Source organism: Culex pipiens, chromosome 3, assembly GCF_016801865.2.
Source record: "Culex pipiens pallens isolate TS chromosome 3, TS_CPP_V2, whole genome shotgun sequence".
NCBI classification, from domain to species: domain Eukaryota; kingdom Metazoa; phylum Arthropoda; class Insecta; order Diptera; family Culicidae; genus Culex; species Culex pipiens.
In genome coordinates, this window is record NC_068939.1 from 117,435,304 (window position 1) to 117,448,968 (window position 13,665).

The following is a 13,665-nucleotide window of genomic DNA, read 5'->3' on the forward strand; positions in this document are numbered from 1 at the left end:
TACAGTTGTTTTAGAGCGATTTCAAGAGAAAATTCATTGGAAACGCCGTAAACCTATTTAAAACCTACAACTATTACATTATTCTTCAAAGTTCAGCAATATCAAAATAAGTTTTTAGTATGTTTTTAATTGGGTACTAAAGCCCTATGTCAATTTTTATGTGCAACGGTAAAAAACACGATTAAAAACCATTTCTGATCACTATTTTTCATTTTAATGCAAACATTTTTTTTTTTTGACAAGACAACATTTTTTCGATGGATTAACTATGGTCCCCTTGGAACGAGCTGTCAAGTAGGACCTTTTCTGTCAAGAAGGACCGCGAGGTTAATTTTTCAAAATTGATTTAAAAATCCATTTTAAACTCTTTGTGTTCGTACAAAGGGTCATTGTACTCAGAAAAATAAGCTTTATCGCTGTAAACAATAATGTCAGCAATCTAAGCTTCATTTTAGGACCCAATTGTTTTTCAAGTCAACCAAAGATTAGCCGAGCAGCATGTACTCAAAATTGCATAAGCACCATAGAAATAAACTCAAAATTTAGCAGTTTTCCGTTTACAGTGCATGATAACAACAAAACTTTGCAGTTGTGTTGGTGCAAGAAAGCACGTAAACAAACAACAGCTGATAACGTTTTGCACCAGTGTGTGTGCACACACATGTGTGCGCTGTTGTGTTATCTGTCAAAATTTGTTTTTGTCAACGCGTCAAAATCGAAGACAGTTTGACGAAAATTTAATCATAAAAATTGTGTGTTATTTCGTTTAAAACAGTGAAATTAAGTGTAGAACTTGTCGCAAACATTGCCTAATGTGTTAAATATTGACCAGAGGAAGGCGCATTCCTTGGAAATGAACTGCAAACCGATTGTAACCTGTAAGAACCCAAAGAATCTTTTGCCCTCAGTTCAAAACCATAACAACTATCCCCCTTCCCGTAGATTCCGGCGACACCCGGCTATTCAAGACGCTGGAAGCGCACATCGTGGCGGCGCTGCCGGCGGACACCGCCGAGTGGAAGCGCTCGTACGGGCGGCCAGTCAAGAACGTCCGCGTCGAGGCCGCCTTTCAGCCGTTCGACGCGAAGGCGCTGGAAAAGTTCCGCGACGGCAGCTGGAGCATCCTGAACCACCCGGTGCTGCACGTCTACGTGACGGAGTGCAACGATGTCGAGGCGTACCGGGCGTCGGTGAAGGAGGAGATTGACCAGTGGCTACGCACGCTGAACGGGTTCAACGTAACGGATTGGATGATTTTGCTGGTGGAGACGTTGGACATTAAGAAGAGTAAGAACATTTTGCCGCGGACGACGGTGCTGGACAAGATTCGGGTGGACTTTGCTTCCAAGAATGGGGATCGTTGTCTGTCGCTGCTGAATCATTCCAAGTTTGAGATGAAGGCCACAGAATCGTTTCGATGCTTGTTGCAAAGAATTCGCCATTTGATGCTGACTGGATATAACAAGAACATTGTTAAATACGAGGAGTTGATTCGTTCGAACCGGGAGAATCGTATTCAGGAGAACTGGAACTTTATCGATTACTTTTTGCTTCAGGAGCAACTGGCGTTTGTACTCGAGATGCTCGGCCAATACTCGGAAGCTCTAGTTCAGTACGACGAACTGGACGCTCTCTTTTCGCAATTTATTCTAAACTCGGTGTACGGTGAGAAGCAAAAGTGGCTACACATTTTCGACCAACCGCTGTACGCTTTCCACGGAATATCGCTCAACCCGGTCAAGATGAACGAAACTCGCAAGAAAATCATAAGCCAATCGGTGAACCTGCTGGAATTCCGCAGTTATCTCTTTGAACGCCAGTGCTTACTGCTGGACGCCAACGGAAAACCGTGGGAGATCGCCGAACGTCTGCTGCCCTTCCTCTTCTCAACCCTGCGAGAAATCGAAGCACTCAAGCTGGAAACTCCCGAAGGGGCCCTTGCATGCTGGGAGTTTGTCTGCGCCCTGGAAGTGCTCAACCTCTGCGACAAAGTCCAAGAGTCCAAAGACATCCACAAATGTTCGCAATACTCCGCCCCCATCTGGAATCTCGCCAAGGATAAACTCTACAGCCTCGGAAAGCAATGTGGTCTCCTGCCAGGCTTCACGCCCACCTCGGAGCAACTCCACACGGTGGTCCATCTTTCCGCCGGAATGGGAGACACCGTGCCGGAGCAGGAAAACACCCTAGAAGTGGACACGAAGGAAAAGGCCAAGCCTCACTCCCCAGTTCGCAAACCGAAAAAGTCCGCCACCGACAGTCTCAAGGAAGCGCTCGGCTCGAACCAGGCCTTCACCAAGCTCTACCTGGAACTGAGCGAACTCGCAATCAGCACCTACAAGCACGTGTCCCGCCTCCGCTCGGCCCGTCTCGTCGGACTCGACCTCGGCAACTTTTACATCACCCTAAACGAACCCCAAAAGGCAGTCGTCTTCTTTACGGATTTGCTGCGCGAGTTAAAAACGGAAAGTTGGCACTATCTGGCGAGCCAAACGCTGCTCGAGCTGGCGTCGTGCTATCAAAAAATGGAGGACAGCGTCAATTACACCAAAACGTGCAGCGCAATCTCCTGCTGTCTGGACCTGGAGACGCTCGTGCGGACGTTTTACTTTGACGAGTTTTTAAAGTCGCTGAAGAAACTGCAGGAGCTGCGCAACGTGGACATTGATGCACTGAATGTGGTGGCGGTGCTGGACGATCATTTTAAGGTAGGATTTTGAACAACTGTATAAGGAAAGAATTAGCTTCATTGAAAGAAACGTGATCAAACTCAACTCAATTTAACGATTATCTCTGCGGTAAACTTTCCGCTGTATGCCTGGCCGCTTTAACTTTTGTGATGTTTTGAAATATTTTTGCAAATTCAGAGACAACAAAACTGCCGCTCTAATCGAGTCCGTCCCTTATGTAAAAACAGCAAGCAGAGAAAAACGCATGTCAAATTTGTCCCGCCCATAAGGCTACGTCAAAGAGTATTTCCCTTCTCTCTGGCTACGTGTTAGAATTTCACGAAAAAGTGGATTTTCTCCGGTTTTCTAGAACACAGTACTAAATTTATTGGTTTTTCTGATAGTTTACATGATTTCGAACCAAACTGCATCATTACCTCAAAATTGACGAAATTACATATGGGACGGACTAGCTTTGAGCGGCAGAAAAGCTGGTCTCCCCAGATAACTTTCCCCTTGACTACATTTGAATGATTGCTGTCACCGCGTAGCACCGCACAAGCAAGAAAAAAGGAAAAAAGAATGAGAGAGCTCGGCTACTTGAGTGTCGAACTCGACATTCGTTCGTTTAAACTGCGTGTGCGTAAGTGCGTTAACTGACAGTCCCGCACTACGGCACCAGTTGAATGGATGCTGTTCCAGCACCAGCCGCCCGGATGCGTCGTTCTTGTGATTTTACCAAAAACGGAATAAGTTTTAAAAACACTTCTTTTTTCTTTATTCAACTCACCGAACAAAAGAACGGAAAATTACCGCGTGCTCACCAGATCCTACAGGCAAAATGGCTGCTCTGCTGTGAAACCACCAAAGCCTCCTTTGTCTGCTCCTCCTCGTGCTACCGTTTTCGCAAATTCGCCGGTTCCGACGTGCTCTAGTCCCGGAAAATCTTCATTTGTTCCCGGCCGGCGTCACGCAACACCGAACAGCACAGTTTTACCGGAATTCCGCAAGTCGATCCCCCTCCAGGAACCCGATTAGCAATTTAATTAGAAAACGTACAAAAGCACTACCTAACCGCGTTTACCAAAAGAGAAAAAAACTAAATTATCCCATCCTCGTCGCCACTGATAACTACGCGAAAGACGGTTTCGGTCGGAGGCAATAAAAGAAGTTGTTGTCTGCTTGCTGGTTGTAATCCGAAAGAACGCCTCGAACGTTCTGCTTTATTGCTTTACTTCTGTTCACACTGTAGTTTGTATTGGTATAAGTATTGGTGTGATCTCAAATTAGTAGGGATGTTCACATCAGATACCAAGCTCGCGGCAAAACTTGGCGAAAAGCTCGGAATCGATCTGCGATCCGTTGTCCGTGACCACGGAGACTGTCGATGTATGGCCAGTAAACGTAGCTTCTCGCGAACGACTTCATCGCTTGCAATGGCTTCAAGACAGGAGCTTGTAACTTCTCAGCAATGGCGATTTGGTCCAAGAACTTCACGCAGCCATCCACTTCAATATCCGTCATTTGTAGAACTGCAGGATCTTCCCAGTGAGTACGGCCTGGAGTGTACTGTCGCGCTTCGTCTCTTGCAGGATCAGCTGATGTGTGACACGTAGAGCAGCCACGGATTTTGCCTGGATGTGTAGGGTCCTATGCGATGCAAGTCACCGAACTTGTATTTATATTTCACCACACCTTGCATGCATATCGCGTTTGCATCACACCTTGCGTGCAAGCCTTTGTGTTCGATTCTGACATAAGAGCGCGTGGTTATTGAGTCGAGAGAAAGCCACAGGCCGGAGCGGACAGGGAACGACGACGCGAACCGATGGCTAGCGGGCGGACGGGTAGAAGGCCATCGGTGACAATCGGAGTGAGCCCAGGAAATCTAGGACACTACAGAGACCTTCAAAGGCCATCGGTGACAATCGGAGTGAGCACAGGAAATCTAGGACACTACAGGATGCTTCGGACGTCTTTCTCGAGCTGCAGACTGGCGATGACGTTGAAGTGGTCCGGCGCTCATCAGCGTACCCATAGCTTTATCGTTCCGAAAATTCCCAGCAGCGGCTTGTGATCCGTTTGTAGCGTGAATCTTCTGCCGAAAATCATCCGATAAAACTTGGTGCAGGCCCCTGCGCTTAGGCATTAAACTGCTTCTTTTTCTTCATTCCGGATGTTGAGTTGAGCAGGTACAGTATGCTTCACGATGTCCGTCGTTCTTGTAAGACTTGCGGCTGAGCAGGCGGGCGTTCTTGGTGGCTGTTTGACAGCTGATACGGTGGGCTTGGCCCTCTCGAACATGGCGGTGTCTCGCTTCAGATTCAAGAGTCGCTGGCATTCCTCGGCTTCCCGGTTCTGCTTGACAGGCACTCGATCAGAAACCCGGTCTGGTTCGGACGGGTGATATGGACCGGTTGCTGCTGGCTTGACTGCAGAATACCGACTCCACCGCCGTAGTCCGCCGGTTGGGCTTCTGGATTTAAAGGAGCCACAAGTTCTTGAAGCAACTTTTCTTGGCTCTCCAAAATCTTCAAAATGTGTGCTTCAAAGTTCGGAGACACCCTTCTTGCGTAGACTTGTATTTTCTCGTCGCCAATTGTTAGGTTTGGAAATAAGAACAACTATTCAGGTTGGTGGTCTAAAGTAGACTGATTTATTAATCGCTGCTAGCCGCCTTTTATACCCGAATTTTAGCAGATCATGACATACTCAGCACTACACAAAAACAAATAATTTTCAAAAAATAACGGCTAAAACTTGGTTTAACTCATTTCCTCCCCCTATTTTTCCCAGATCATCGACATCGCCATCGCCGACACCTCCATCATCCAGGACGACACCGTTGCGGTGGTGCTCCGCATCGAAAGCAACTTCCCGCGGGAGATTTTCTGCGAGCAGCTGCTGCTCTCGTTCGAGATGGACTCCAAACCGGCGCCGGACTCTCCCGGCTCGCAGGCCACAGCAACCCAACCGGGAGAACCGCTGGCGCTGCTTCCGATCACGGTCCATCTGGACTACAAACAGGACCAATCGCTGAGCTGCGCCTCGGTCGCGTGCGATAACAAAGCTAAACAGCCGGTGAGGCGTACGAGCAGCACGCGCAGGAAGATATCTCCCACGCAGCGGACCGACTTTACGAACTGCGTTGCGAGCGAGAAGTTGCTGCTGCAGCCGGGGTTGAACGTCGTTAGCTTGGGTGCGAAGGCGAAACGGGTTGGCACGTGGAGCTTCAAGCAACTGGCGATTCAGGTGGAGAACGTTGAGTTTTTGAGTGAGAGTTTGCCGCAGGGATTGCCGAGCTTCGAGATTATCACGAAGGCTTCGTCGGCGGTGCTGAACTTTATGAACTTGATTGCGGGCGTTGAACAGCCGGTAAAGCTGATCATTTCTGGGGGGAGCTTTCGGTTTCCGAAGGACGCCAGCATCGTGCTGAAGTGCTCGAAGAATTTGAAGATGCGACTTGCGGGGACGATCGTTGGGGATGAGAAACCGGGTTTCGAGCGCGAGTTGGTGGTCAATTTGAGAGATTTTCAATCGTTTGAAGAGCGTGCGATCGAGCTGGAAGCGCTGTGTGACCTTCCCGGGAGACGTGAGGAGAAGCCAATTGAGCAAAAGGTCACCCTGCAGGTGCCCTGGAGTCGCAACGAGATACAAATTCCGCTGCACTTTTTGCCAGCGTTGATCGCGTCCTGTCGGCTGCACTCTTCGGGATCGCGCAAGTTCCTGCAGGTCATCCTGAAGGGCGTCAGCGACCACAAGCTGATCCTGAAGGACGCCGGCATGACCTGCGCGGCCGAGGGCGTCACCATAATCGACATCAATCCGCCGTCGCAGAACGAAATGGTCATGAGCAAAACGCTGTCCATTTCCTACCTGTACGAAATCCAGGTCGAAGCGCTCAAAGCGGAAAGCGAACTGCCCGTCATCCACGTCGACTACCGGATGAAGTTCGCCGACTCGAGCCTGCCCGCGGACGTCCGCTACTACATTCCCTACTCGGTCACGTTCGACGTGATGGACTACACGACGCTGTTCACGATCTGCGCCAAGATCGAACCATCCGAGCTGTGTCGGGTCAACTCGGTGTGTCATCTAAATCTACGAATCTCCAAAGTGCACGCGAATCCGTTCACCGACCTCATGTACGAGGTGCTCGCCGATCAGAACATGTGGGTCGTCGTGGGGCGAACCGCCGGTAAGTAACCGATGAGTAATCATCTCAACCAACCAACCAACTCTCGTTTATCGCAGGCGTCATCTCGATGGAGGAGGTCGAGAGCCACAGCATCACGCTGGATGTGCTCCCGCTGGCGGCCGGCTTCCTGCCGCTGCCCAACATCCGGCTGTCCAAGTACATCTCCAAGTCCAAGACGAACGACACCCATCCCCGGCTGCAGCCCTTCCCGCCGGGCCAGATTTACAACTCGACCAAGAGCATGCAGATTCACGTGCTGGCCAGTACCAACGCGGAGATTTAAGCGACATAAACGGGTGAGGATATGTGTTTGTGTGTTGAGGCGAACTGGTGAAATTAATGTTATTTATTATTACTTATGCAACAGAAGCAAGTATTTACGCACTATTACTGTTACTCGTACTCGTTCAATAAAGTATATTATATTATGATAAACTAAAGATCATCGGGTTATTAATCGGGATTTGTATTAATATTCGTATTCTTAGTCCCTTGGGCCTTGCCAGGGGAGTATTATATAAATTGTTATAGTACTTATTTTGTCAAGGGGCATGGATAGATCCGTCATGGTAATGAAATTGAGGGTTTAATTGTATTGTTCCAAATACTGTTAAAACTTCCATTTTATTAACACAATGGATATCGTTCCATGCTGAAGAGAACCCGCTTTGCCGCAGCACCAAGGCTTATCGATGTCTTTTGGCTTAACCATCTGGAAGTCGCGTATTATGGACACTCTTAAAGTGTCCTTACAACGTGTGTACAATGAATACTAACGCGACTGCTGGTGAGTTAAGCTGGCGTCGAGACCAAGAGGTTCTCCGATAGTGGAAATATCACAAATGTACAACAAACCGCTACAGATGTGACTTTTCCCCTATCGAATGTGGGAGTTAGGTTAGGACTTTGTTTTCAAAAAAATAGTTTTGCATTTGAATTCCAAATTAAAATTAAAATTGGGTCTTTGAAGATTTTACATTTAGTAATTTTAGGAAATAGATTAAAGATAACAATAATCAGAATTACATTAGACACAGGGTGGCCACCAGATTTCGATTTTCAATTTCCCGGTTTTTTCCCGGTTTTCTCCCGAGCCCAGAAGGAATTTTCCGAAATGTTTTTAAACCAAACTACAATGTTTTTTTTAGGCTAACGTTAGTACCAACATACTTTTTGAACGCATACATTTGGTTCAAAGTTTGAATTCCTCAAGAAAGCTTTCAAATCTTGAGTAAAAAGTAAGTAAGTTGTAAACAAAGCCGTTTTTATCTGTTTCCAATCCAAACATCTAATTTCCATAATGATTGGGATTTTTCATCATCATACATGTAGATTGTATAACCTCAAAATAAAAAAATCGTTTTATTTTTTAGAATGAGATTAATTATTACTACAATTTATTAATTTTAAAGAAAAGAATTGCAAAAATAAATTGTTATCAACAGTTATGTAAATGCTCGTTAATTCGTTAGTTGCCTCGAAAAATCAGGGGGCAAAAAATATTTTTCAAAAAACATCAAAATTTCAATTGAAATTTAAGTGCAACCAGCTGAAATCAATATAAAATGCATTCCCTTGCGTTTGGAATCATTATTAAGCAGGTTTGGGTTAATTTAATAATCTTTTAATTTTGTTAAATTTTACACCTTTAGTTTTTTTTTTGTTACCGTCAAATCTTACAGTTTTTGAAGACAAAACAAATAAACTAGTGTAAAATGTATTTGAACACTTTTTGCATTCAAATGTTGAGACTATGGATTGTTCCCCCACTTGACCCCGGCCAGAGCCGAGGGACAAAAATTTTGAAAAATATTAGCATCGGCCTTATTTTCAACATGATCTCAATTTTTGTGTTGATGTAGTAACCACCTAAAAGTGATTGCCTGTATTTCAAGTGACGTTTTTGTAGCAGAATTCTAAATATATTGTATTTTTAAAATATCTGAAAATTTTACATAAATTTCAAACGACATTTAAAAAAACTTTGCAAAAAAAATCATTGCAAGTTGTCCTTAATAATTTGTCTGGCTGAGAATCTCAAATATTATCAAATAAAATAATATTTACAAACAGAAACTCCATGGTATTATTATTTTTAAGTAGAAATATATTATAATTCAACGGTAACCAACCTTTTCTAGGCTAGGTACCCTTTTTCGTGTTACTTAAGCTGCTGGTACCCCCTAGCGTTCATACATGAAATTTTTCGTTTGCATGAGATTTTTTTACATTCCAATTCACGAAGAAAGAAACATGAATTTTGAAGTATTAAAAATGTCGTAAATCTTGTTTCTAAAGTTGTTTAAAAACATGTACTGGATAGGCCACACAACGTCCATGTACATTTCTTCAAATCAGTTTTCTTAAGCTTCAAAATAAAATGTTGTTCCCTGTTTTTCTTTAAAACTATCTACTGAAAATGTCTTTAAATTTAGAGATTTTTTTTTTGTAAATTAAATTTTCGTTGTCTTTTTCATTTCTACAAACATCCCCCATATTTTTTTAAATTTTATTTTTATGTAAATTTAAATTTTGTAAATAGTATTTTTTTGAAGTTGTAGCTATTTTCAATTGAAAAATTATTCTATTAAATGGTTGAGAAAATTCTTTTCTGCTTTCTTTTTTGAACATTTTTGATCCATTCTTTTGTTGCATATACGAATTTGAAACAAATAATTGGGTCCTAAAATGAAGCTTAGATTGCTGATATTATTGTTTAAAGCGATAAAGCTTATTTTTCTGAGTACAATGACCCTTTGTACGACCACAAAGAGTTTAAAATGGATTTTTAAGTCAATTTTGAAAAATTAACCTCGCGGTCCTTTTTGACAGAAAAGCTCCTACTTGACAGCTCGTTCCAAGGGGACCATAGTTAATCCATCGAAAAAATGTTGTCTTGTCAATTTTTTTTTTGCATTAAAATGAAAAAAAGTGATCAGAAATGGTTTTCAATCGTGTTTTTTAGCGTTGTACATAAAAATTGACATGGGGCTTTAGTACCCAATTGTAGAAAAAAAAAACTCTAAAACGGTGCACTTTACTTCAAATTCATAAAATTTCTAAACGAATGCAAATTATAGATTTATCATTCAAATATTTTTCAAACATTTTCTGATTGGTCAAAAACAATTCGCCCGTAATTCATTGCACCTTAAGCATGGTTGTTATTTTTTTGATTCAAAGCAATTTGTTTTTTTATTCTCTCAAATATTTTGTTTGGGACAAATGTTCGCCATTGCGGGGTTTGTCCTCCGGACCCCCTGAGACCGCTCGTGGTACCCCCAGGGGTACATGTACCCCAGGTTGAGAATCGCTGGTAGAGGAAACATTTTGCTTTATTAAAAAAAAATCGCCATGTAAAAATATAATAGGATACAAAAAATATCCATAAACAAGAAGCATGAGTCTACTACACAAATTCAAACATAGTTTTCGCGAATTTTTCATTTATAATAACAGGAATAATATTCTAATTGAGAAAAGAACATATTGCAGGCCAAGGATTGATACCTAAGAGCATGCAATGGCACTGACCTTATTGCGTGCTCTTCGGTTGACGTCCACGTAAGGAACATCCTGGAAGGAGCGCAACTAACTACATCCGTAGTTCTGTTAGATCATCCGAATTATCTTGATCAGAACAGTATAGCTCTGGTTCCTTGCGAGTGTCCTATTTTCTTACCTCCACGTTGGCTTGGTTTTCATGATGACCTAGCTGGTGGCCTGTGGAAACGGATCGTAAACCTTTGACCACCGCGGGTCTCCTCCTATTTTTATTTTGCTCTACTGATTCTCAATTCTTTACTGATTCTTCAATTTAATATACTATCATTTGATTTTGATTTTACTAACTTTTGATTGTCTTATCTCTCAAAGCTTTTCCACTCTTTTTTACCAATTGATACTGCTGTAACCTTAAAAATATACTTTTCCTTAATGTACTAATAATATCAGGTCTATTTATCATTTGCCTAATCTTTTTTTGATTTTATTGCGAATTTATTTATTTGAGTAATTCTTTATTTGTCCTATAAATTATCATTACTATAATCTAAGCTTGTTTTGTATCTCTATTTATTAACTATTGTCTAATTTTACATCTAATACATCTAGCTTCTCATTTTTATTCTTTAAAATACGCTCATCATTCTCTTACTATTGATTCTTTGTTTTCTATTGTTTTCAATCTTCACCCTTTTTTCAAACAAGTGAGGTTTGAGCTCTTACTCAATTTATGGAATGGTTAAAGGATTAAAACAAATATTACTATTGTACTTTTGAAAAACTTTTATAACATGCTTAGGACCAAAAATTGTAACAAAACACCGCGACAAAAGAAATAGCTACATATAAACACGACTCAACAATAGGGAAGATTTCAGGAGAAAACAATACACAGTTAATAACAATTAGTTTTTGAATTCAAACTAAAAATAAAACAGTTCTTGCTTTAATGAAAATTGATAGGAACACTATAAATGGTTAGGCGCTTATACTTACATCAAACCCTACGTAATGTACCACCCCCGGCCGAGTTAAAATGCGTAACCGGAAAAGAAGGTGTGCATGCCTGGCACGAACACTCAAAGCGTGTTCTAGCGTGCTGCTCGTACTGACTCAGAGCAAGGGTGAGATGTAGGTGTAAGGGCAGTGCGTGTTCGTCGGGAACCTAGTGCATAAGATCGGTCAAGGCCCGTTCTTACACTGAAAATTGCGAATTGCGAATTGAGAAAAGAACATATTGAATTAATTAAAGAGGCTTTTGTAAAATTTTAACTAAACTTAAAATATTTTCCCGGTTTGTCAGTCGAATTCCCGAGTTTTTCCCGGTTTTCTCCCGGTGGATAAAAATCCCGGTTTTTTCCCGGTTTTCCCGGTTTTTTCCCGAGGTGGCCACCCTGAGACAGTTAGCGGGGCAAGAAATACAGCCAGAATCGTTAATTTTCATTCATGTTGAGTACTGTTCTGATTTGTCAAATTTGCCAAAGCATCTCGATCAATCAATAATGAAATGATATCGGACAAAATTCGTTAATCTGTTGAACTAACGGTTCTCGGATTATGGTTGTATCGACCATTGTTGCGAATCGAGGATCTACTGGAGTTTTGACGATCAAATGGAGCCTAACATTTCAAAAGGGCGCATGGGTTTTGTGAGCAGGAGTGTGTCCCTTTCACTTAAATGATAGTTTTCATAAGGTGTGAGAGGGTTACACTCTGGTTTACATGAGTTGTGTGCCCTAATGAAATGGAAGGCACGAAATGGTTGTCTATTTTCTCATTCACGACGCCTGTTCAACTTATAAAATATGAACTGTTCATTTATGTTTATTGGTTTTGGAAGCGGCAAGACAGGCAAGATAATGGAATGTTTAGCTTTGTAACTAAAAATTATGGGGATTTAGGATTAATGTTATTTCAGATAGTTTAGTTAAGGTTTTGGCAGAAATACTTCTAGGTGTAATGTACTGCCCATGTTCGCATAAATGTCCCATATGCAAAAACAGCAAGCTGAGAAAAACGCATTTGAAATTTGTCCCACACATAAGGCTACGTGTTAAGTTTTCACGAAAAAACTGGATTTCCTCCTGATTTCTAGAACAAAGTACTGGATGTTATAGGCTCTTTTGAAAGAGCACACAATTTTGAACCAAACTGCATTAATAACTCAAAATTGATGAAAATGCATATGGGACATTTATGCGATCAGGGGCAGTGTAGGACAATACGAAAGTAGTACTAGCGCGAGTACTCACACGATAAGCTACGTTTACATTTTCATGTTAGTCTATTTTCGGAAGATACTGCTGTCCTTTTTTTTCTGTTCTTTTCGAACCAGTTCCAGATCAAGGGTCGAGAAATAAAACCAGAACAGCCAAAGAAAGCAGAATACACCAGAAGGAAGGAAGACGAACACTAAAAGGACGATGAGAAACTACAGCGTCTGCGTGATGTTCCGGATGCTGCTGTAAGCGATTGAAACTTCAACTTGGGGATCGCCAAGGCATGTAGGCCATCAAGCAATTGCAGCTCCCGCAAAAAGTGCCTTTTCCAGCTACGGTAAGATGGGTATTACCCATCATCAGGTATGTGACTTTAGTTGTCTTTATTATTTATAGTCGGCTCACTGGTTGTCAATCTCTCTATGTATTCCTCCTTCTGTAGAAGATTTATTTACTTTTTAAATTTTCATGTTTCGATGCTTTCTTTTTTCAATTTCTCTTTTTTGACAGTCTATCTGATTTAATTTCAACTTTCTTTTTGTAAATATGATCTCAAAATTACGATCATGCTTTGCTTAGATATTCTAATCGAATCGGCTTTTGGATTCTTATTTTATCTGTCTCGATGGTTTACAGGTAATATATACAGTAATTTCCATTTAAAAAAAAAAGTTTTTCTGGCATTTTCCCTTAAAATTATTTTTGCGTTTATTGCTTTGTTGGAACAGTCAAGTCGTCAATCAGTAAAAGTCCGTTAGCGTATGGAAAATGTACTCCGTTTGCACGTGCTACTTGATCCTGGTTTTGAGAGTTTTAACAGTTTTACTTTTAACAGTTAGAACCTTCAAAACTAGTTTTGGGGAGCTCTTGCAGACGGTGTTTTTATGACACTGTGGGGAGCGGCGATAGAGAAATACACACTCTCACATACACAATCTCATTATAACCTACCCAATCATGTCCTCTTTCCCCGCTTCCCATGGGGTGTAAGTGGCACTTCACAGGCTAACACATTCATTACCTTTCATTGACACAACCGGACTTGGACTGACTTGATCCTAGCTGTCCCACCTCG

The 13,665-nt window shown here is 42.1% G+C and overlaps 1 protein-coding gene across 1 annotated transcript; it reads left to right on the forward strand.

The window, feature by feature from the left end:
• The first annotated feature begins 699 nt into the window (after nt 1-699).
• LOC120417879 (trafficking protein particle complex subunit 10) lies at nt 700-7,305 on the forward strand. Its single transcript, XM_039580101.2, has 4 exons — nt 700-878; nt 943-2,708; nt 5,466-6,867; nt 6,924-7,305. The coding sequence occupies exons 1-4, from the start codon at nt 854-856 to the stop codon at nt 7,148-7,150; spliced, it is 3,420 nt and encodes a 1,139-aa protein (XP_039436035.1). The 5' UTR covers nt 700-853; the 3' UTR covers nt 7,151-7,305.
• Nucleotides 7,306-13,665: the final 6,360 nt, after the last annotated feature.